General features: G+C 44.8%; 1 protein-coding gene across 1 annotated transcript in view; it reads right to left on the reverse strand.

Annotated features, from left to right (window-relative positions):
• Positions 1-24,657, reverse strand: part of LOC112251222 (nucleoprotein TPR-like) — a 39,187-nt gene that overhangs the window by 3,649 nt on the left and 10,881 nt on the right. The window contains 29 exon segments of the mRNA XM_042322261.1: positions 928-1,026; positions 1,260-1,369; positions 1,466-1,557; positions 3,171-3,236; positions 3,368-3,507; positions 3,835-3,928; positions 4,496-4,645; positions 5,594-5,815; positions 5,900-6,144; positions 6,329-6,607; positions 6,865-6,966; positions 6,969-7,063; positions 7,160-7,230; positions 7,323-7,519; positions 12,086-12,284; positions 12,464-12,610; positions 12,944-13,154; positions 13,417-13,547; positions 13,773-13,904; positions 14,129-14,266; positions 14,475-14,622; positions 14,714-14,901; positions 15,133-15,336; positions 15,601-15,717; positions 15,951-16,103; positions 16,439-16,605; positions 23,735-23,909; positions 24,095-24,235; positions 24,368-24,502. Coding sequence (XP_042178195.1) covers positions 928-1,026; positions 1,260-1,369; positions 1,466-1,557; positions 3,171-3,236; positions 3,368-3,507; positions 3,835-3,928; positions 4,496-4,645; positions 5,594-5,815; positions 5,900-6,144; positions 6,329-6,607; positions 6,865-6,966; positions 6,969-7,063; positions 7,160-7,230; positions 7,323-7,519; positions 12,086-12,284; positions 12,464-12,610; positions 12,944-13,154; positions 13,417-13,547; positions 13,773-13,904; positions 14,129-14,266; positions 14,475-14,622; positions 14,714-14,901; positions 15,133-15,336; positions 15,601-15,717; positions 15,951-16,103; positions 16,439-16,605; positions 23,735-23,909; positions 24,095-24,235; positions 24,368-24,502 — 4,348 coding nt within the window.

The following is a 24,657-nucleotide window of genomic DNA, read 5'->3' on the forward strand; positions in this document are numbered from 1 at the left end:
ATTGTGTCATACAAGTATGCTCAATACAAAATAACCAATACAATAATAACTCATTGCAGCACTGCCACAAAAATGGAAAAGGCAATTAAAGGAGAAGGAAATTAACAAGTTTGTCATCCACCAATAAAAAAATTAATGGCTTAAAATTACTAATATAAATCATCACTAACAGTCAAGAGGGTTGACAACTATGCTGCATAAAATTCAAGATAGTTGGGAACAGATTGTCCATGTCCATACCATCGGGTTTATGAACTGACATACAATTGAGCATCAATTCATTCTTTTCAATTAAAGCCATTATCTAAAATTCTCACTACAAAAACAATGCTCAGTATACGGGGTATTCAACAGTTAGACCGGTGCAGACTGCCATGCGGAAACAGAACAGAGCATCTCTTTCGGTACTGTCCATCGGTGGCTTGTTTTTGGAGTCAAGTCCAGGAATGCTTATTATGATATAATATCTGGGTGTGGTTGGACCTGCAAACTGTATTGCTGGGGGACTTTAAGGACCAGTCAGTCAACAGGAAACATTGTGCACTTAGGTTACAATTTTTTTTTTTTAAAGCAGAAATGTTGCAGATGGGGGCGGATCAAGTCCCGATTGTGACACCATGGGAGAATGGCGGGATGCATTGCAAGAGAAAATGGTAGAATTATGATTTATTGGAAAAAATAGATTTATCTGTGTCTATCTGAAGGGTGGAATAAGTATATTGACAAATATACAGTGTAAATGTCTGAGGTCCTCCAATCATGGGTGAGGGTCGGGATTATTGCATGTTTTGCTTCTCGTTATTTATGTTTTGTTAAAATAAAAAATTCAGGACACGATTGTTTGGTTGAAGGACAAAAGGGCCAAAATGCAGTACTGTCCCGCACAATCCAGGAACATGTGGTCACCCTAGTGTGTGTGTACCGTACCTGGGGCAGCCACCTGCAGGGGTGTGGTGGGAACACCAAGGCCCCCAGACTCATCCTCATGACCAGGCAGGAACAAAGGACTATCATACATCCCAAGACCTACAACATACACACACACTTGACTTCACCAAAGAGAGATTGACATGGCAAAAGTAAGATCTCTCCTTATCAAATATCTCTAAAAAGTTATCTGAGAAAAACAGTGAGAGGAGCATATAACTAACTTGTTGATCTCAGTGGTGTGTATGAGGAAAGAGAGAGTGGGTGTGTCTCAATGGTAGGGTATGGAGAAATAGAAAAGAGATGAGGTGTGCCTAAGTACAGTCCAGTACCTCCTTGTGATGCCAGATGTCCCAGGTCAGAGTGGGAGGTGGTGGTTTGGGGCATCAGGTCCTCTGGGGTGCCGAACCTGAACCGGGGTACACCAGCCACCTGGGGAGAACTGGACCATAGAGAGCGAGAAGAGGTTAGAAGTACTATGGGGTTCCTATGGGGACTTTACTAGTGGTGTTTAGCGGCTGATGTGTGTGTTTCTCACTGGATAGCTTCTGCAAAGCTGTCAGAGCGGTGTGGCGGCACCAGAGTAGGAGTACTGGGAACCATCCTGTCATCATCGTCAAAAAAGTGCTGCTGTAAGAAGGCAGAGGGAGGAAAGAATATTATACTAGATCCTGAGCGGAATTTATTTTTGGGTCCGATACAGTTTTTTGGGGGGGGACAAAACTCACCGATACATCTGCCGATATACTGTTTTACAGCGGGTAAATGAAAGTAATATTTTTACACATCGAATTTTCCTAAATTGCCATACAAAAGAAGAACTGTCCAAGAAGTATATTCTTCAAATGGTGATTTATTACATTGTGACAATGACACATGAGAATGGCCACATTTCCCCCATTTTATTTATTAAATATCGGTATAATTATCGTCCGATACCGATATAGCGCTAAAAGGACAACATCAAACACTGACAACAGAACACATGAGTTGCAGTTTAAACAACTTCTTAAGCTTCCCCCTACTTTTCGGAAATTCTGTTAAAAATCGCGCAACATTTTGGCGTCCTGCTACTCAGGCCAGGAATATAGTATATGCATATGATTAGTATGTGTGGATAGAAAACACTCAGACGTTTCCAAAACTGTTTAAATCACGGCTGTGACTATAACAGAACGTCTGTTTCATCGAAAAGCGCAGGAAAATCTGATCACTGGAGATGGAAAAAGTATCCATGCGCCACTCCCATGAATTGTTAAAGGTGAACCGTAATATATTAGGCCAAGCTTGCAGTACCTACAGCTTCCACAGGATCTATAGAGTCTCCTCATTTGAATCTGAATTGATTCTTGGTAGATCCGCCCAAAGGGAACCGATTCTCTCCGACCACCAACCCGAGGCATTGTCTGTCTTTTTCTCCGGACATTTTTCCACACGGCAGGCTATCGAATTTACATCGCCTCCTGATGATTTTTATAGCTTATTAACGTGTAGTTATACCTAAAGTTGCATTAGAAAGGTATTTCGAAGTGTTTTGTAAAAGTTTATCGTCGAATTTTTAACTTTAAAAAAATGACGTTACGTTATGAAACGCTCTTTTTTCCGTTTTCCACACAGTCTTCATAGATCGATATCTAGGCTATATATGGACCGATTTAATCCAAAAAAAGACCCAGTATTGATTATGGGACATCAAGGTGTGCAAAGAAAGAAGATGGTCAAAGGTAATTAATGTTTTATATTTTATTGTGCGGTTTGTGTAGCGCCGACTATGCTAATTCTTTTGTTTACATCCCCTACGGGTCTTTTGGGGTGTTGCATGCTATCAGATAATAGCTTCTCATGCTTTCGCCGAAAAGCATTTTAAAAATCTGACACGGTGGCTAGATTCACAATGACTGTAGCTTTATTTTAATACCAAACATGTGTATTTTAATGAACGTTTGCGTTTTAACTAATACCATTAGCATATAGCGTCGCGCATGTGCATTTCTAGAGCTCTAGGTGAGACGTCTGCGTCTCAAGTAAGCTCAAGAGGTTAAAAGGGATAGCGCGAAATGTTCTACTTAACCAGATAAACTCGTGTATACCATTTCATATGTCTGAGGGGCAGTGGAAAGGAAGTTGAAGGACGTTTTCACGAGCCATTGCTAACTAGTGTTAGCCAATGCCTGGAAGTCTATGGGAACAGGTAGCATGCTACCTGTTCCCATATTGTGACTTACTCCAATATTGTGACTTACTCCGCCGCTGGCCATCCCAGGGGTGAGCTGAGGGACTCTGCCTACCGACTGGCGGCGCATGGGGCGCTGTAAGGCACAAACACACACAACTCGGTATTACACAGATAACCATACCACAAAAACAGCAATATAATTGTCTTATGCACAGACACACACAGTTTAACTGGCTATATTGTGTCATAAGCACAAACCTGTACCTGAGCAGGGGGTCCCCGTTCCTGGTTGATGTTGAGGCGGGGGGGCAGCGGATGGGGTGCTCTCCGTGGAGACTGGTGCATTCGGGGAGCAGAGCTGGTTGGGTCACTTGAGAAGGCTTCCATACTGCTGCTGCCCTCGACTGACAGAACAGGAGATGACATTGTGGTTTAGTTTGGCAGAGTTCCTACATCAAAATCCAACACAAACGTAATCTCTCCATACAGACGGACGCAGTTACATCATTGTCTGTTGTACTAACAGATACCCCAATAATATTGTAAAATAGGCTCATGTCTACCAGTTTCCGACATGTTGAATCTACTGGCTTGGTTAATCTACCAACAGAGCGACTAAAATGCATCTCTCAATCCAGACAGACACCAACATATTACATCCCTCTGTCACTCAAGTGTCAGATGTCTAACCGACTGTGGAAACAAGTGTGTGACAGTTTCCATCGTCTTACAGCTGTGTGTCTGGGAGTCAGCCGGGCGCTGGGTAGAGTCAGATGCTCCTAGACTCTCCTCCGTCTCCGTGCCTGGGTCTGTCCCATCAGGACCCTGGGAGGGAGGGAGGCACACACAGTGGGAGAGAGAGAAGATGAGGAAAGAGGGCGGAAGGAGATGTTACAGGATGTTTCCCACGCACTATCTACTGCCCTGTAGTGTTGTGGTAAGCCGCATATGCTGATCATGATTAATTTCCCTTGTACAGGCAATTCCCTTAGAGGTCTAGTAACTTTAAAGCTAGCTAGACGGAGAGGGTGTGCCCCGCTTTCTTCTGCATCCACACCCAGACCACAAAGCCTCCACCCACCCTTCTCCCCTGCCAATCTTCCAGGACCTTCCGTTCCCACACACACCGTCACTCTAGATCACAACACAGACATGAGGTAGCAGAGTGTAGCAAGAGCACTGGTGAGGCACCAATTCGTCACACAGAAAAACGTGCATGTGCACACAACTTTGGTTACAACATTGCCTGGCTGTAACATCCGAGAGACATGACAGTTGGAAAGAATTAGGGAGTGGGTGCAAGACAGGAAATGAGAGAGAGTGGAATTACAAAACACATGCTGGAAATTACATCGTTAAGTTAGTAACCGCGCATGTGTGTGTGGATCTTACCTCTGTGTCGTCGCCTTCATATGCCTCATTGCCATCTCTGCTCCCTTCATTGCTCTCCTCCCCCTCATCCCCCATCCCTCCATCATCTTCATCCTCCTCCTCCTCGTCATCATCCTCCTCCTCCTCCTCCTCCTCCTCATCATCATAGTCCTAAAGAGAGGATGTAAAAGGTCTCAATGAACAGTCAAGTTGAATTTCAACATTGAGTATGGGCTGCATATCAACATTTTCATTCCATCAAATAGAGTTCCAGATCTCTAAGTGACATACTCTCAGATCATTTTAGGCAAGATTTTTGCTAGGATTTGAGGGAGTTCAATTGACCATTCACTAAGCCTTGTCCCCAAATGTTGGGCAACCAATCACAGAGAGCAAACACCTCAGGCAAGCTCACATTTGAAATGCATGAAAGCCATTGAGGGCATAACAAAAACTGAGTTTTCATCCAAAAACAAATTGTTTAAATGGCTACATAATTTAACAGTACACCAGGGGTACTTGCTACTGTGATTCTGGAAATGCAGAGCCTGTTGGGAGTATTTTTAGAATACAGAATTATACTTGTGTTATTGTTTGCTAGCTCAGCCGGTAAAGACGCCGTCACTTTATTGACCACTCAAAATTGCTGACGCTAGCTAGCTAAGTAGCCAGATAATATAACTAGGCTTTTTTCTAAATGTACGTTAGCTAGCTAAGTTATCCATGCTATGAATAGAAATTTCATCTGCTGTCGACATCTGGATAGGATTTGAGAGTGCTTGATAACAACTGACTGCATGCCGACAGTGCATTCAGAGCCATCCAGTGGCTAGCAACACAACAACCTTCATTTTACCAGGTTCCTGTGAAGCAATTGTAATGACAATCCACCATGACACACACGAGAGTCTCCTGATTAGCATGGGGGAGTCAGTTTAATTTCATTGTGTATTAGAAACACACTATGAGATCACTGTGAGGGGATTTCGCCAGTGGTTAGAAGAGGAAATTGGGCTTCCTGGGAAAATGTAACAGTAACCAAGGCTTAGCGAAGGATCAATTAGTGTCTAGCAATGAAAGTATTTCAAATCGACAATAGTCGATTCCCTTTGTCCGTACCGGTTCCTCTTCCTCATCCTCCTCCACCTCCACCTCCTCCTGCTGCTCGTCCTCGCTCTCAGAGTCGGTCACTATGACGATGACATCGTGCTGGGGGGGTTCTTCGTTGGCGTCGTATGAAAATGAGATGAATGCGGTCTCGGACAGGAGCAGCTCTACAGGGACAGACTGAGACGCTGCACCCTCTTCAGCCTCCTCTAGTACTGGGTACTCCTCCACCACCTGCTGACACACACACGATTAGACACACAAACCAGACTGAAAGACCACATCAGCCTCTCGAGAGAATGGGTAGTACACACATACCTGGCTGGTCTCTGGGGCTTCCTGGCTCTCTCCAGGCACCAGTCCCTCTGCACTGCCCTCAGCCAGCACCTCCTCCTGGGCCTCTGGCTCCTCTGGGTCGACTCTCTGGATGATGCGTAGCTTCTTGGGGATGGGGGGTTCAGAGGGGTCCTCCTGGGGGGTGTCTGTGTCAGGCCCATAAGGGCTGTCCTGCTCCTCCTCACGAGGTCTCTTGGACATGGAAGATGTTCCTGGCGTGGCTGAAACTGGAGAATTGAAAAATACACAATTCTAGCTTAACTTGGTAGATATGCTGTTCATTCAATATTAGAGGACCAGTGGTAATGCAGTGAGAACTTCACTCATTGTCAACCCTTAAGCTTAGTTAGACAACACTACTATAACCCAAATCTATAGAAACTCCTGGTTAGATTTAATCAAGACACTCACCTGTCCCAAACACGGCTGTTGACGTCGACGGCCTCTCCATTTGCGAACTGGGTGCCGCTTCCATTACTGGGGCCGGGGGCTGCTCCTGATTGGCTGGTTCAGTGTGGGGCAGGCTCTGTTGCTGTGTTGGCTGGACGAAGGCTGTGGTCTGGGTCTGGGTCTGCTGGACCACCAGCATTGGGTTGGTGGTCTGAACGTTGGGGCTGGTTGACCGTACTGAACCGCTGGCACTGCCGTAAACAGTCACATGCTCAGGCGGGCCCTCGGATGACTGCATGGCTGGAGGGGTCACAGGTGACAGGGTCAATACTGTTCAGAGATGGAAATACCATGTCTGCGGTCTGATTCCCGATCCTTCCGTCTGAAATGTGCTCGTTCCCCCATTGATCTCATCTGATTCAAGTAATAAAGTGCACTTCAACTACCAAAACACTTCACAAACAGCCATCCTGCGCTTTAAAAAAGACCCATACTCAAATAATAATGCTATAACATTCACATCACACCAACAGTGATATTGGTTCCACAGAACTCACCTTCCTGGTTCTCCACCTGTGTGGTTGGCATGACGGTGGCAGTAGGGGTGGGGGTGGGCACGGTGGCGGGGGTGATCATGGGCCTGATGCTTGCCCGGGGGTGGGCTTGTTCCCTGGGATGGCAGGGGGCTTGCTGGGGCCTTGAGCACCCAGAGGGGTAGGCTTGATGTTGGCAGTAGGGGGCTCAGAGGTACTGGTGCTATGGGGGAAATACAGATGAAAACGTCATTGCACAAGTTACCCAAGTGTAGTGAGTGTGTTTGCGGGGGAGAGAGAGTGTGTGTGAATACTTTACCTGCCCCGGTCTGCAGCTTGGGTGGTCTTCAGTGGTCCTCGCTGCTCTGTGGTCCTCTGCTGTTCCTGAGCCTATAGGTAGGAGAGGAAAAATTAAAAGCAATCCAGGCTAGTCAGGTAGAAAGCACAAGTGCTCTATTGAAATCTATGCCTCCATCTCTCACCTTGCTGGGACCCTGTTCAAGAGGCTCATCCCTTTGCTCTCCGTGTCTCTCCTGCTGTTCCCTCAGGTCCCGCAGCTCCCTCTCCTGGCGGCTCAGACGGCCCTCGTATTGGGACTTCAGAGCACTGACTCTAACCTCCAGCTCCTCCCTCTGCTGTTTCAGCTCCTCATTTTCCTTCTGCAGCTGGTCCTTGGAGCCTGGGGAGGAGGATGGGATAGGGTCAAAAGGTCCCCCCCTTTTTTTGCTAACATCTCATGACAGAAAATATCAGAGATCAGCATTCACATACCGTTGCGGACAAATATATTTGCACCCACCCTTGCACTTTTCTTAAAGCTGCAATATGTAACTTTTTGTGTGACCCGACCAAATTCACAGAAATGTGAGTGTACACTATTTCTATGCTTCTTGTTCTTAAGTTTTACTTTTGTACACCAGATTCAAAAAAATTGAGAGAGAAAAAAAAAAGGTGATATTTCACAGCAGTTTAGATGTGACAATGATTCTCTACACAATACATTGCTTGTTTTGTCAAACTGAAATTAGGCAAACTATTCGATACCGGTACCCCTTGTACACTGCTCAAAAAAATAAAAAGGGAACACTTAAACAACACAATGTAACTCCAAGTCAATCACACTTCTGTGAAATCAAACTGTCCACTTAGGAAGCAACACTGATTGACAATAAATTTCACATTCTGTTGTGCAAATGGAATAGACAACAGGTGGAAATTATAGGCAATTAGCAAGACACCCGCAATAAAGGAGTGGTTCTGCAGGTGGGGACCACAGACCACTTCTCAGTTTCTATGCTTCCTGGCCGATGTTTTGGTCACCTTTGAATGCTGGCGGTGCTTTCACTCTAGTGGTAGCATGAGACGGAGTCTACAACCCACACAAGTGGCTCAGGTAGTGCAGCTCATCCAGGATGGCACATCAATGCGAGCTGTGGCAAGAAGGTTTGCTGTGTCTGTCAGCGTAGTGTCCAGAGCATGGAGGCGCTACCAGGAGACAGGCCAGTACATCAGGAGACGTGGAGGAGGCCGTAGGAGGGCAACAACCAAGCAGCAGGACCGCTACCTCCGCCTGTGTGCAAGGAGGAGCAGGAGGAGCAATGCCAGAGCCCTGCAAAATGACCTCCAGCAGGCCACAAATGTGCATGTGTCTACTCAAACGGTCAGAAACAGACTCTATGAGGGTGGTATGAGGGCCCGACGTCCACAGGTGGGGGTTGTGCTTACAGCCAAACACCGTGCAGGACGTTTGGCATTTGCCAGAGAACACCAAGATTGGCAAATTCGCCACTGGCGCCCTGTGCTCTTCACAGATGAAAGCAGGTTCACACTGAGCACGTGACAGATGTGACAGTCTGGAGACGCCGTGGAGAACTTTCTGCTGCCTGCAACATCCTCCAGCATGACCGGTTTGGCGGTGGGTCAGTCGTGGTGTGGGGTGGCATTTCTTTGGGGGGGGGGGCGCACAGCCCTCCATGTGCTCGCCTGAATCCAATTGAGCACATCTGGGACATCATGTCTCGCTCCATCCACCAACGCCACGTTGCACCACAGACTGTCCAGGAGTTGGCGGATGCTTTAGTCCAGGTCTGGGAGGAGATCCCTCAGGAGACCATCAGCCACCTCATCAGGAGCATGCCCAGGCGTTGTAGGGAGGTCATATAGGCACGTGGAGGCCACACACACACTACTGAGCCTAATTTTTACTTATTTTAAGGACATTACATCAAAGTTGGATCAGCCTGTAGTGTGGTTTTCCACTTTAATTTTGAGTGTGACTCCAAATCCAGACCTCCATGGGTTGATAAATTTGATTTCCATTGATAATTTGTGTGATTGTTGTCAGCACATTCAACTATGTAAAGAAAAAAGTATTTAATAAGAATACTTCATTCATTCAGATGTAGGATGTGTTATTTTATTGTTCCCTTTATTTTTTTGAGCAGTGTACACGGCGGATGCCACCCGTTAGATATACGGTTCCGATATACGGTTCCGTATTTCACTGAAAGAATAAATGTTTTGTTTTTGAGATGATGGTTTCCGGGTTTCAACCATATTAATGACCCAAGGCTCGAATTTCTGTGTGTTATTATGTTATAATTAAGTCTATGATTTGATAGAGCAGTCTGACTGAGCGATGTTAGACACCAGCAGGCTCGTAAGCATTCATTCAAACAGCACATTCATGCATTTGCCAGCAGCTCTACTGTTTATGAATTCAAGCCTATCAACTCCCGAGATTAGGCTGGTGTAACGATGTGGTGTGAAATGGCTAGCTAGTTAGCGGGGTACTCGCTCTGAGACTTGGAGTAGTTGTTCCCCTTGCTCTGCATGGGTAACGCTGCTTCGAGGGTGGCTGTTGTCGATGTGTTCCTGGTTCAAGCCCAGGTAGGAGCGAGGAGAGGGTCGGAAGCTATACTGTTACACTGGCAATACTAAAGTGCCTATAAGAACATTCAATAGTCAAAGGTATATGAAATACAAAATGGTAGAGAGAAATAGTCCTATAATAACTACAACCTAAAAACTTCTTACCTGGGAATATTGAAGACTCATGTTAAAAGGAACCACCAGCTTTCATATGTTCTCATGTTCTGAGCAAGGAACTTAAACGTTAGCTTTCTTACATGGCACATATTGCACTTTTAACTTTCTTTTCGCATTATTTAAACCAAATTGAACATGTTTCATTATTTATTTGAGGCTAAATTGATTTTATTGATGTGTTATATAAAGTTAAGAGTTGTTCATTCAGTATTGTTGTAATTGTCATTATTACAAATACATTCTAAAAATCGGCCGATTAAATCGGTAGCGGGTTTTTTGGGTCATCCAATAATCGGTATCTGCGTTGAAAAATCACAATCGGTCGACCTCTAGTGGCCATGTACACCACCAACTCAATCATCCCTGGCAGAGTGGTGCCAGGAAAATAACCTCTCCCTCAACAAAACTAAAGGAGCTGATCGTGGACTTCAGGAGACCGCAGAGAACATGCCCTCATCCACAGGGCCACAATGGAGAAGGTGAAAAGCTTCAAGTTCCTCTGCGTACACATCATTGATCATCTGAAATGGTCCACCCACACAGACCGTGTGGTGAAGGAGCAACTGTGCCTCTTAAACCTCGGAAGGCTGAAGAAATTCAGCTTGGCCCCTAAGACCACCCCAAACTATTACAGATGCACCATTGAGAGCATCCTGTCGGACTGTATCAACGCCTGGTACGGCAACTGTACCGCCTGCAACCGCAGGGCTCTCCAGAGAGTAGTGTGGTCTGCCAAAACACATTACCGTGGGCACAGTGCCTGCCCTCCAGGACACCTACATCATCAGATGTCACAGGAAGGCCAAATAGATCATCAAGGACATAAACCTCCCGAGCCACGGCCTGTTCACCCAGCTATCATCCAGAAGGCGGGTTCAGTTCAGGTGCATGAAAGCTGGGACCAAGAGACTGAAAAACAGCTTCCATCAGACTGTTAAATAGCCATCACTAGCTGGCCTCCACCTAGTACACTGCCCTTAGTCATGGTCGCTAGCCGGCTACCACCCAGTTACTCAACCCTGCACCTTAGAGGCTGCTGCCCCATGCACATAGACATGGAACACTGGTCACTTGAATAACGTTTACATACGGTTTCTCTAATTTCATTTGAATATACTGTATTCTAGCCAATGCCACTCCGACATTTTTCATTCAAATATTTATATATTTCTTAATTCCATTCTTTAGATTGTGTATTGTTAGACACTACTGCACTGTAGCATTTTGCTACACCCGCAATATCATCTGCTAAATAATTGTATGCGACCAATAAAATGTTATTTGATTTGACGCACAACCTTTGACAAAGACCACGTTTTTGGACACTGGGTTGAACATTGCACTCCAAAACATCTTGATATTTGATATAGTCACTGTTTGGATACAGCTAACTTGGTCGTAAATGAGTTACCCGTGTCACAGCTGTACCCATTCCTCCCTCAAATAATTTTCCTCTAACTATGGTGAAGGAAAATTGTCACTACCGCTCAGTCCTGATAATAGCACACGGTGCGCGAGTTGTAAGCTCACGTCTGTAAACAGTTTAGCTAGTTCTGGAAAACGCAGTCGTCGTGTCGAGGTAAGCTTTCTGATGAAAAGTGAGAAGAGGTGTTTGAATGACTCAGGTACTGGGTTGGACTCTTTGTAGGGTAGGAGGGACACCCTTCCCAGACTCACACGTCGTCTCGACATCCAGCCAATAATGGCTGGCGTAGTGTAATAAAGGCTGCTGACGAATACGCTGGGGGAATATCCCGTAAGTGTAATACCGAAACTAATACTTTAAAGAAAACAGCAGTTGATGTAGGGCACCTCTAAAAACTGTAAGAATTATAGCAGTTTGCTTCTGAAGAGTGGGCCAAATTGCTAGCAGTAATCTTGCCCAAAGGCTGTGCAACCAAGTACTAGCTCCAGGGTGCCAATTACTTAAAAAATAAAGACAACTGGAATGGACTAAATAAAAACTCTAAACTTCATTTCACAAAAATAAAATTGGTTATGCAATGCTGAAGATACAATAACAAGGTGTGGAGACCAAAAGTATTTTCAATTTCAACTTATTTTAGAAGAAAAATTGAATAATTTAAGAAAAGTGCAAGTGTGGCAAAATATTTGGCCGCAACTGTATACTTCGATGCAAACCTCAGCCACACTCAAGCTTGAGCCACAGTCAGGTTTGTCTGGCCTGGCCTCTTACCCATAAGCTGGTTGATCCTCTGCTTGGCCCCGACAAAGGCCTTCCTGGTCTTCTCCTCCTTCTCAGCCATCTGCTGTCTGAGGGTGTCCTCCTGGGAGGCCTTCTCCTGCAGCTCCTGTCTCAGCCTGGTCAGCTCTGTCTGCAGCCTGGTGGCCTGCTCCTGCGACCCGCGCACCTCCGCCTCACGCTCACCCACCACCTGAGGGGAACACACCAAGGTCTGTGTTGGTAATATGGTTTCATACAACCGGGTACCTTTACCACCCTTTCTGAGCCAGTGTTTATCTTAACCCTCTGCCCAATAGGCATTTACAATTTTGGTGAAAGTCATCCTGGATGTTGCCTGGGAAAAAAGTATAGGGGAAACACTGCTCTGACCTTGTTGAGGTTGTCCAGCTGTCCCTCCAGGTCTTTGGTCCGGGTCTCAGCCTGTCCCAGGGAGTCCTTCAGACCCTGGAGCTCCTGGGCTGAGGCCTGCTGGGCCTCCTGCTCCTGGGCTGGGGTGGACGCTGCCTCAAACACCATCTGGAGAGGAGATCAGTCCAACGCTGAATACATTACGGCAGGATTCACACACTGAGAATGTCTATTTAAATCAAGGACATCAGGTTAGACATTGAGTGTTCAACTTGATCCCACCTGGACCAACACATTTGTTATTCAGTGACAACATGAGTAAGGGTATTATTAGTTTAATGAGAAAACAATTGAGATGTATCTTGTTCTTGAATCTTGGGAGTCTGAGTGAATTCAAGGCTGGGTTTCATGAAACAGCTTAGTTACAAATCAATTTATATATATTTTTAAACTTTGCCCTGTACAAAACCAGAACAGGTACCAGGTGTTTCACCAACTGACCTTGTCGTGCTCCACCTTGAGCTCCTCATACTGTGTCTTGTAGCGGCGTCCGATCTTCTTGACCTGAGTGATGGTGCGGAACTTCTCCTGGATGTCCAGGTTCTTGGCCTCCATACTCCTCCTCAGAGCATCCCTGTCAGAGCTCACCTTCCCCAGACCCTCACGCAGCATCTGCACCTGGCTCTGGAGGGACGTCACCGAGCCACCACTCCTACAGGGAGATCATACATTAATATAAAACATCCCAAAATACTTTTTATAGTACAATCAGCAGATTCTCACTTTTTATGTCTTGCGTTGTTTGCCAATTCATTGTGTAGCATGGTGTTTTTACAAAATAGGTTCCTCATTGAATTCAGCTTCCTTGCTGTCCTTGGTACCATGTAATAACAGAAAAGTCAAACTGAGCGGTATTCAGTTTTGGATTCCAGGCTATATATTCTGTTTATATTACAGCCTAGGCTAACTCTCACCTGGCCACCTCAGCCTTGAGTCTGCCCGTCTCCTCAGTGAGCTGCTGGATGCGTTTGAGGTGAGCCTCCTTCTCAGAGTGGAGACGCTTGTACTCCTCTGGGTCTGTGTCCTTCTGCTGGCTCACCAGGTGCTAAAGGGACACACAGGAGTTAAACAGAACACATTACATTTCAAATCCAAAGTCAATAAACAGGCTTTTGGACCTTAGACAAACTGTGAGTCACAAGGAATCGTACTTTGAGAATGTTTTTATTGTTTTATTTGGGGTGGGGGTATTTGTTTTCTGTCATTGAGTAATATTTCATGGGTATGTTATAATATGATTGGGACAAATTGTGTAAGGAATAACACGAACCTGTGTTCTGGCCTTCCAGCGTTTGATGTCCTCTTCCAGAATCCTTTTCTCTGCTTGCAGCATGCCGCTCTTCTCACTCAGTTCAGCGTTGGACTCCTGCATGGGCATTATGTCTGACTCCAGCTTACGCACCTGACAGACAGGGAGAGAGATATGAAGAAAATGTCAATCAAAACAAACATTTCAAATAAAAAATAATAAAAAGTTGGCCTCTTGCCTAAAACAGCCAAAAAAAAAAAAAAAACAAGGACCAAATTCACCCAAGGTTTCCAGAGAAAAATGACTTAAGATAGGGTTTTGTTATTATAACCAAAGGTTGGTGCTTTGACACTGAGAAAGTAAACCTGCTGTCTTACTTTAGCCTGTGTCTGCTGGAGCTCCTGCTCCATCCTCTCCTTCTCCTCCCTCAGCATCTTGTTGGTCTCCATCAGGACACTCATGGTCTCAGTCTTCTTCATCAGCTCATCGTGCTTAGCCAGGGTCTTAGCTGTCACCTGGGGTCAGGGGTTAAAGATCATAAGCAGCACTGAGCTATTATCATCGTAAACTGCTCTCTCACCCATACCCTCTTCATTTATGAACAAAACTGTTTTTCCACTCTCCATTGAACGGGCATTTCAGTCTAGGAAAAGGCTTAACCTGGGTCCAGGTAACTAGCCTATGAAGCCATAAATCATTGGCTTTCCATAGTGTCCAGCTCACCTGCATTCGCTCTCTCTCAGCACTAAGGCTCTCCTGTAGTTCTCTCAGCTCTCTCTCCAGGTGCTCTACTCTCAGCCTATGGCGAAGACTCTCTCCTTGGGCCACCTCAAATCGAGACTCCGCTATCTCCTTCTCTCGGCGCACAAACCTGCAGCGTGACAGGGAGGGGACAGAGGCTATGATGAGAAAAAAAGGGTGTTGTAGGAGTGAAGTAATTGCGTGTGGGGGGGGGGGGTTACCTGAGTATCTCAAGGACCTGGTCCTGAGACTTGCCTTCCTCCGTGAGGGAGATGTTCAGAGGGCTCTCGTTGGCCTGGCGCTGCAGGGTGGCGGCCATCTTGCAGCTCATGGTCTGAATCTGTTCATGGAGGAGGCTGTTCTGCCTCTGCAGCTCTTCAGAACGAGACACCACCTTAGACATCTCCTCCTAACAGAGAGTTCATGCACATTACAGCCTTGTGGTGTACACCAACTATGTAAACTGTACAACCCTTGCAAAAGTGAGTGGCAGTTTACAATCTCTAGCTTCCAACAAGTATAAAAATATATTTTACACTATCACCATCTACACTTCTAACCATTTGCCACCAACACCATATCTATTATTCATAATATAAGAATCTCCTTTGATTGCAATCAATCAACTGCAAATACATACCTTGAGGATCCTCTCCTGTTCCTCCCAGGAGACTCTGGCCTCCAGCAGCTGAGCAGAGGCTCTCTGGGCCCTCTCCTCCAGCTGCTGTCTGAGCGTGGCTGCCTGCAGGGCCTGGGCCTTGGCTGCCTGGAGGGACTCCACGTCTGCAGCATGGAGCATCATCTCACGCTCATACTTATCTTGTGCCTCTGACGCCAGCTTTGCCTGGGAGGGGGGAGAAGACCAGCATTATAGACCAGCTTTAGCTGACCATCTAGCTGGAATGCAATACATAATGTAGTTTATATGGATGTATGAACCAGTATCACAGTTTACATGGTTAGCGACAATCAAGCTAGGTAATGCTCTATACCAAGCATGCGGAAAACAAGGTAGCAAATAGCTTTGTCAGATATGCCATATGAAAGGTTGGGACACCACTGCAACAAGATAAGGGCCAATTAGCCACGGCCCACTTCTCCCTCTCACCTGCTCCTGGCTGTCCAGCATGGCCTGCTGTTCCTGGGCTGCTGCCACCGCCGCCATCTGTAGAGCCTCCTGGTGGTCCGCCTGCACACTGCTCAGACTCCTCCTCAGCACAGCCACCTGACACACACACAGGGATAAGGAAAACAGGAATTTAGATATTAAATGTGTGGAACAATGGGGACCCCGGCATTGTGTGAACCCAGCACTTACGTGCACACTGGATGTGGTTAAATAATACAGAACGCATCAGCTACCATTTGAGCTTTACAGTGTGGAAATGTTTCCTTAATAGTCATAATAAAGGACTGTAAGGGAATAGATGTTAAGCTATAGTCCGCTCTGCATCATACCTGCTGCTCCACGGAGGCCAGGGCTTTCATCTTCTCCTCCTGCAGGCCCTGCTTCTCCTTCTCTGCCTCCAGGAGCTTTTTCTCCAACTGACGGTGCTGCTCCTGGGCTTCCTTCACACGCTCCTCAATGGCAGACCGAGCCTGCTCTGTCACCTAGAGAGACGAGGGAGAGAGAGCCAGAGGGATTTAGGACTGTACCGTTTACGATAGGGGTCTGAATAAGGGTATGAGGGATATGGTTTGAGGACTAAAGTTGGAAGGTCATGTTTTTTTGTTACGTCTCTGCATACATTATGAAGAAGTCAAAGTTTTGTGAGCCAATACTAACAAGCATTAGCGCAATAACTGGAAGTCTACTGGTATGCTAGCATACAGTACAATGGTATCCATGAGTATCCTACTTAGGGGCCACGGTAGTATCCTACTAAGGGCTTAGGGGCCAGGGTAGTATCCTACTAAGGGCTTAGGGGCCAGGGTGGAGTCTTGACCTGCATCTCCTTGTCCAGGGACTCCTCTAGGCTCTGGGCCATGGCTCTGTACAGCTCCATGCTGGAGGTGGCTGTCCTCAGCTGCTCTGTCAGCTCCTCTGCCCGTGTCTCTGCCTGCTTCAGGCGGCCATGCAGATCCTCAGAGTCCCCTTCTGAAACCTGGAAACCTTGAGGGGTGGGGAGTTAAGAAGTGAGGGGGAAAGATGAGAAGATGAGGTGAGGAGAGGTAAGTGTCACAAGACAGAGCACAGCTATCATGGTCAGCATAGAACGAGAACCTTAATAAAATATCAATAACACTGCTAATGGTACATCTCCAGAACACATTGTTTCAGGGTTTTATTTAGCCCGTTACTACATTTCCTATAAAATGTCATAAGACAAACTAATGACAGCATAGCTGTAGACACTGACCTACAGCTACATGGAAAACTAGGAATCCCACAGCTTTAATAAGCAAACATGCTAACAAACGTTTCTCATAGGAAACTAAATAACTGCACTCTGACCCACAACTTATTTGTAGTGAGGCACCCAAATTACATTTTTGGCCGATATGATACTTTCCTTGCCAAAAAACCCGATACTCGATATTTCAATTTTAGCTGCCTTTTAAAATAATTCTAGTACAGTTAGATAGGTTACACAGGCAGCGGTCCAAGGCACTGCATCTCAGTGCAAGAGGCATCACTACAGTCCCTGGTTCGAATCCAGGCTGTATCACATCCGACTGAGATTGGGAGTCCTATAAGACGGCGCACAATTGGCCCAGCGTCGTCTGGGTTTGGCCGGGGTAGGCAGTCACTGTAAATAAGAATTTGTTCTTAAATGCCTTGCCTAGTTAAATAAAAGGTTACACACACACACACCAAAACGTAATTTTGTTGGCATGTACGCATGTCCCCATTACCAGTAAAACATAATCAAAACTTATTTCTTTCACTTGTTGTTTCGTTATTCATTTGTTCAGTCGTTTCATTCTCAACCAGGATTTCTATGGAATGCCGTTTGGGTCTTTGCATGTCAAAAAAAGACCTTGTTGACTAATCAGGACCTGAATATGACAACACGTCACAATTTAACACATTCATTAATGTTTTAGGTAGTTATTACACAATCACTCGTATTTCAAAAGTCACAACGATTCATCGATATGTATGCTATGATGTCTCGCGCACCTACAGTGCTGGTCATAAAAAAAAAAAGCTGCAAACAATGTCCTTCCCCAAAAACGACAATCTGTTTCAGTAGCTATCCTAGCTAACTAGCTAGGTGTCATTTAAATAACCCTAATTTATAAGACAGTTCTTATTTGATTAATGGTGGTCCGACTCCTCTATGTGAAGCTAGCCACAATAGGGATTAGCTACAACAGGGGAGTTTGCGGTTAGCCTTCAAAATAAAAGTATGTCATTGACAGTGATGCAAATGAATACAAATAGTAAAATTATGACATAATTGAACAGATCATGCTAAACGAGGTTGGAATGTTATATAAAATCAACAAAAGACAATGACAAAAATCTGTTGAAATCACACCGGATGTATTATACTTTAGAATTGCACTGGGGGTGGCAGGTAGCCTAGTGGTTGGAGCGTTGGACTAGTAACCGAAAGGTTGCAAGCTCGAAACCCCGAGCTGACAAGGTAAAAATCTGTAGTTCTGCCCCTGAACAAGGCAGTTAACCCACTGTTCCTAGGCCATCATTGAAAATAAGAATTTGTACTTAACCTCTCTGCGCACGGAACCCGGTAGCGGGATGAAATTCGACAACATACGGTGATCGCTACATTAATAGTCATATTAAAAATTACAAGTGTCTCACATGTTTCGAGAGCCTAGAATCTTGCTAATCCAACTGCGTTGTCAGATTTAAAAAAGGATTTACTGTGAAAGAATACGATGCGATTATCTGAGGATAGAACTCCATAAAAAACAACTACTTCAACCAGCACAGGCGTAACAAATTCACGAACTGCAATAAAATAAATAGTTCACCTTTGACGATCTTCATCTGTTTGCAATCCCAATGCTCATTGTTACACAATGAATGGTCTTTTGTTTGATAAAATCAATTTTTATAAACACGAAACATTTTGTGAACCGCTTGTGTCGTGAATTCCGTATCATTCCATTTGACGACACATTCGAGGTAAATACACACACAGAACGTGACTTTTCCAATCATGTTTGGTTTCATTGCAAACAACTGGTTTGTTTGTAACACAACCAAATCTGATGGGTCATTTTGCGGGACGTATTGACTGAAAGAAACCGATTTGAAGACAACAAGTAATGACATCATTGTGCACCAATGATATGACCGCTGTTTCGTTGATTGACTGTATTTTAACCCAATGACCACTGATCGTCATGAAATCTAGCTGGGTAGATAGCCAATGAGCTATATGTAATGGTTGTGTGTTGGAAGACCAACCAATGTAGTAAACTCCGGCGTAAAAGAGGTTCATTCGCCATTGACGATTCATACCGGAAGGAGCAACGCATGTTGCGCACAGCATTGTTTTGGTAAAGCGCATATTCAGCTGTTTATATATATATCAATCAGTATGGCGACTAAGTCAGGAAAAGCTAAATCTAAGTCTAGATATACAGATGTACACACAATTTTAGAAGAAATTGATCGAGGACGATTCATTTAGCGATTCCCAAATGGAGGAATATTTTTTGAACGGAGAGGACATTGTTTTGGACTGGTAAGTTCTTCTCATGCTAATGCCGTTGTTTGAAATTAATAATATAAAATATTATTTGTGAAATGAAATAGCCTATTTGAGGCTGTTGAGGGCAGGGCAGAACAACAATGGCCAAAGTGAAATGGAGACAGTAGATACAGCTTGTCTGTTGTAATATCATAAAGACAGTAGATCTAGCTGAAATGTCATAATATAAATGAGACAATAGATTTAGCAGGTCTATAATAATACACTGCTCAAAACAATAAAGGGAACACACAACAATGTAACTCCAAGTCAATCACACTTCTGTGAAATCAAACTGTCCACTTAGGAAGCAACACTGATTGACAATAAATTTCACATTCTGTTGTGCAAATGGAATAGACAACAGGTGGAAATTATAGGCAATTAGCAAGACACCCGCAATAAAGGAGTGGTTCTGCAGGTGGGGACCACAGACCACTTCTCAGTTTCTATGCTTCCTGGCCGATGTTTTGGTCACTTTTGAATGCTGGCGGTGCTTTCACTCTAGTGGTAGCATGAGATGGAGTCTACAACCCACACAAGTGGCTCAGGTAGTGCAGCTCACCCAGGATGGCACATCAATGCGAGATGTGGCAAGAAGGTTTGCTGTGTCTGTCAGCGTGGTGTTCAGAGCATGGAGGCGCTACAAGGAGACGGGCCAGTACATCAGGAGACGTGGAGGAGGCCGTAGGAGGGCAACAACCAAGCAGCAGGACCGCTACCTCCGCCTGTGTGCAAGGAGGAGCAGGAGGAGCACTGCCAGAGCCCTGCAAAATGACCCCAAGCAGGCCACAAATGTGCATGTGTCTGCTCAAACGGTCAGAAACAGACTCCATGAGGGTGGTATGAGGGCCCGACGTCCACAGGTGGGGGTTGTGTTTACAGCCCAACACAGTGCAGGACGTTTTTCATTTGCCAGAGAACACCAAGATTGGCAAATTCTCCACTGGCGCCCTGTGCTCTTCACAGACGAAAGCAGGTTCACACTGAGCACATGTGACAGACGTGACAGTCTGGAGATGCCGTGGAGAACGTTCTGCTGCCTGCAACATCCTCCAGCATGTCCGGTTTGGCGGTGGGTCAGTTGTGGTGTGGGGTCGGGTGGCATTTCTTTGGGGGGGGCCGCACAGCCCTCCATGTGCCCGCCAGAGGTAGCCTGACTGCCATTAGGTACCGAGATGAGATCCTCAGACCCCTTTGTGAGACCATATGCTGGTGCAGTTGGCCCTGGGTTCCTCCTAATGAAAGACAATGCCAGACCTCATGTGGCTAGAGTGTGTCAGCAGCTCCTGCAAGAGGAAGGCATTGATGCTATGGACTGGCCCGCCCGTTCCCCAGACCTGAATCCAATTGAGCACATCTGGGACATCATGTCTCGCTCCATCCACCAACGCCACGTTGCACCACAGACTGTCCAGGAGTTGGCGGATGCTTTAGTCCAGGTCTGGGAGGAGATCCCTCAGGAGACCATCCGCCACCTCATCAGGAGCATGCCCAGGCGTTGTTGGGAGGTCATACAGGCACGTGGAGGCCACACACACACACACACACACTACTGAGCCTAATTTTGACTTGTTTTAAGGACATTACATCAAAGTTGGATCAGCCTGTAGTGTAGTTTTCCACTTTAATTTTGAGTGTGACTCCAAATCCAGACCTCCATGGGTTGATAAATCTGATTTCCATTGATAATTTGTGTGTGATTTTATTGTCAGCACATTCAACTATGTAAAGAAGAAAGTATTTAATAAGAATATTTCATTCATTCAGATCTAGGATGTGTTATTTTGGTGTTCCCTTTATTTTTTTGAACAGTGTATATTCAATGTATAAGCAGTGTATATGTTCCCTGTACTCTATATATATCTGTTTATTATACCTGTTGATACAGGGCTCATATGTGAAACTATTCTAGCTGAACATTTTCTTTCACAGTGACACTGACTCCGAATGGGAGCCCCCAGTGCCAAGGTGTCCATCCCCCACTGAATCTGGTTCATCCAGCTCCTGACACAAGTGGTGTTCATCTGCCCAAATGTATTTTCTGCAGGCATGGATGTGCTATGGCACCTGGCATCAGCAACATAATATTGTGTAGAGGACAGAGGGTCTTCCAAATATTGAAAGTGTTATTTTGTAAATGTGTATATATATTTTTTTCATGTTTTTTCTCCAATTTTTGGGTGTGTGTTAGAATACCATTTTGGTATTTTGTATATCGTTATTCCATTCAAATGTATAACTTCACCAATTTGGCCACTTTGGTACATTTGGGCTACTTGTGTGGGACACCTGGGTGACTTCATGATAAATGTCATGTCGCACACTCATTTTGGAAGTTATCATTCTGAAACTTTGCACAAGTACTGTTGCCCTCTTATGTTTTTCACTGAAATTGTCCCAATCATCCTATCTGAATGTTTGTTTTGTCTTGTTGTATCATCTTTAAAATGAACAATAAAAAAAAAGTTTTTTTCATTGTATTATCTAAACCAGATCTATTGTGTTGTATTCTCATACATTCAATTCACATTTACACAACTTCAGAGTGTTTTCCTTCAAATGGTACCAAGAATATGCATATCCTTGGTTCTGTGCCTGAGCTCCAGGCAGTTAGATTTGGGTATGTCTTCAAACGGAAATTGAAAAAAAGTAGGGGGGTAGCTCTGAGGTTAACGGACTTGCCTAGTTAAATAAATAAATAAATAAATAAATAAGTGTGTGTGTGTGTATGTGTGTATATATATATATATATATATATGCACTGTCCAGCCTTACCTATAGATTGTGGATCAATGACATGGGGTACCAGTCTACTCAGTGATACACAGAACATTAGCATCATAGCTCTTATTGTGGGACTGAAACCACTGAATTAAGCCACATTTCTTGTCAACCTGTCTATTGAACACTATTCCTGAGGAAAAACAATACTGCGTGGACGTTTTGGAGTCGATAACTCTGAGGACGACATTGGTAAAAAAATATATTGGGTATTGAGTAGACTGATACCCCATTTCATTGATCCCCAATCCTTAGGTAAAGCTGTACAGTGAAATATGAATGTCAACACACAATAGGATGACTGGGGAGGCGACTTCACATTCCAACCTTGTTTAACATTATCTAGTCTAAATATGGCATGATTCCACCAATTGTAACCTTCTGCATCACTTTCAAAGAGGTACTTTCATTTTGAAGGTAACCAGCCAATTATACTATTATGCCAAATCCTTATTGTGGCTAGCTTCACAAACATAACTTGGTCTGATCAAGCCTCACTAGCCAGATGAAGCTAGCTGGCTGCTTATAATGTTTGGGCAACGGGGTTAAGTAGCTGGCTTGCTATTTATTTTCATGAACCAAAGTTACATTTCAATAGGCAAACAACAATACTTAAAAAGATTCCTAAATCATTGCTAAGAATAACGAAAATGACTGCAGTTTCAACTGGTCATTGTTTTTCCAGGCTGGTTGTACCAAGCTAAAGCTAGCCAGCCCAGAAGTTGCGGTCAAACAAATAATGCTTCATTACAAACGCGGTATTCTTTAAAAAAATTGTTTGTAGCCGGTGTTTGCAGACTTTTTTTATATAGCTTTGACAGTGTTACTGATATTAGTGGTGGGGCTTGGCTTGCACATGCAATTTCAGAACACACATTCTATAATAGATAGAACTGGTTTTTGACGTGTCAAACGAAAATCATATTTAAAACACATCAAATAGTGTTATTTGCGTCTTTGACACGCAAAGACCCAAACAGCATTCCATAGTATGTTGTGAAGCTAATAGCAATGAAGCAATTACTGTCGTGAAAGCCAACATTACCCACGACAGAGAACGGTTGATTGTCAAGGGCAATGAATTCAATTACCTTGGCGTTAAATGGATTTCGCCTTTGAGCTGTCTCGCTGAAATTTTCTTACCCTTTCAAATGACTGCTCAACTTGTTGACTGCTCGATCCACAGCAGACATTGTGGGCTAGGTTGGGAATGCTGCGTTGCACGTGTAGCGCAAAATTTTACATGGCGCCATTACGTCATGTACCTACGGTATATAGGTATTCGCGTCAGCTTTGACATCGTTTTTCACATCTGCGTTAAACCTAGACATCGAGCCGATACCGATTTTGGCATTTTTAGCTAATATCATCCGATTCCGAAATGTTCACCGATATATCGTGCATCCCCCTACTTATTTGATAGATTTATGAGTGTTAGACAAAGCAAGGAAAGTGAACTTCAAAACATGATGTTTAATTGGAATGTGCAGCTGTTGTTGATAAGTGATGAATATGCTAGCTTCTGACATGACTGCAAGTCTGACATTTAGCTGGGAAATTTGAAAAATATCAGAAGCTATTTAAAGACAGGATAGCAAACTGGGATTTAAATGCTCTTAAAATAGTAATTGTGCAAGTGGCTGTATTGAAGAAAACTGAGTACTATCCACATTCGAGCCATTCCAACATTCAGGCTACAAGAACTTCTATGGGTGGTTCCAAAACATTCTATGAGGTCTCAGAAGGCAGTCAACCTGATGTGATTCTGTACGTTGTATGTACTCTTACCTCTGATGCCCATGGGAGTGGGCGGGGAGCTCAGGGACAGACGACCACCCTCTCCACTGCCCTGCTGCAGCCGGAGAGAGCTCACCTCCAGCTGGGCAGCACTCAGCTGATCCCTGGTCTTCTGGAGCAGGGCCGTCTGAGTCTCCAGCTGCCTCTTGGCATCCATCAGCTGCAACTGGATGGGGAAAGGCGAGGAAGGGTTGATTTTGTGTATGGTATGTGACCAAATGCTTGAATTCTGCCTTATTGAAGCAAGTCTTGGGGAAAAAAGTATAAGTGCTATATTAAAGGAGAAAGAGTGATAGAATCCAGGTAGAGGGGGTTATAGTTGGACTTGGGATGATTGTTGGTTGGACTTACATCTTGGTTTCTGCTCAGCAGGTGGCGTTGCTCCACCTCGTGCTCCAGTCTCTTCTGCAGCTGGCTGATCTCCCTCTCCTGCTTCTCTATCTGGGCGTTCAGACGCTGCCTGGTGTCTGTCTCGGAGCGCTCCAACGTGGCCTGAATGAGCACACAGGGAGAACAGTTAAAACATGACACGAATGTAGAGAGAGAAGTGCCTCAACCAATTTATGAGTGGTTAGTGTGCGATGTATCAATTGTTTTGAGATTGGTGTGTGTGTCTGTAGGTACCTCTATGGTCTTGAGATTGGTGAGCAGCATGTTCTGTCCTCGTTGTTGGGTCTGCATGGTCTCCTTCTCCTGGGTCAGTCTGGACTCCACTAGCTTCAGCATCTCTATCTCCTTCCTGAGGCTCTCAGCACGACCCTGGAGGTGGAAAACTCAGCTCAACTGTGGCTTAGAAACTAGATGTAATACATGTATAGAAAGACCACTAACACACACATTACGAGAGTGAGACCAAGTATTGTCTTTTTTTCTAATACAATGAACAAAATACTTGGAACACAGAAACATGAGGT

This window comes from Oncorhynchus tshawytscha, linkage group LG05 (genome assembly GCF_018296145.1).
Source record: "Oncorhynchus tshawytscha isolate Ot180627B linkage group LG05, Otsh_v2.0, whole genome shotgun sequence".
Classification (NCBI taxonomy): domain Eukaryota; kingdom Metazoa; phylum Chordata; class Actinopteri; order Salmoniformes; family Salmonidae; genus Oncorhynchus; species Oncorhynchus tshawytscha.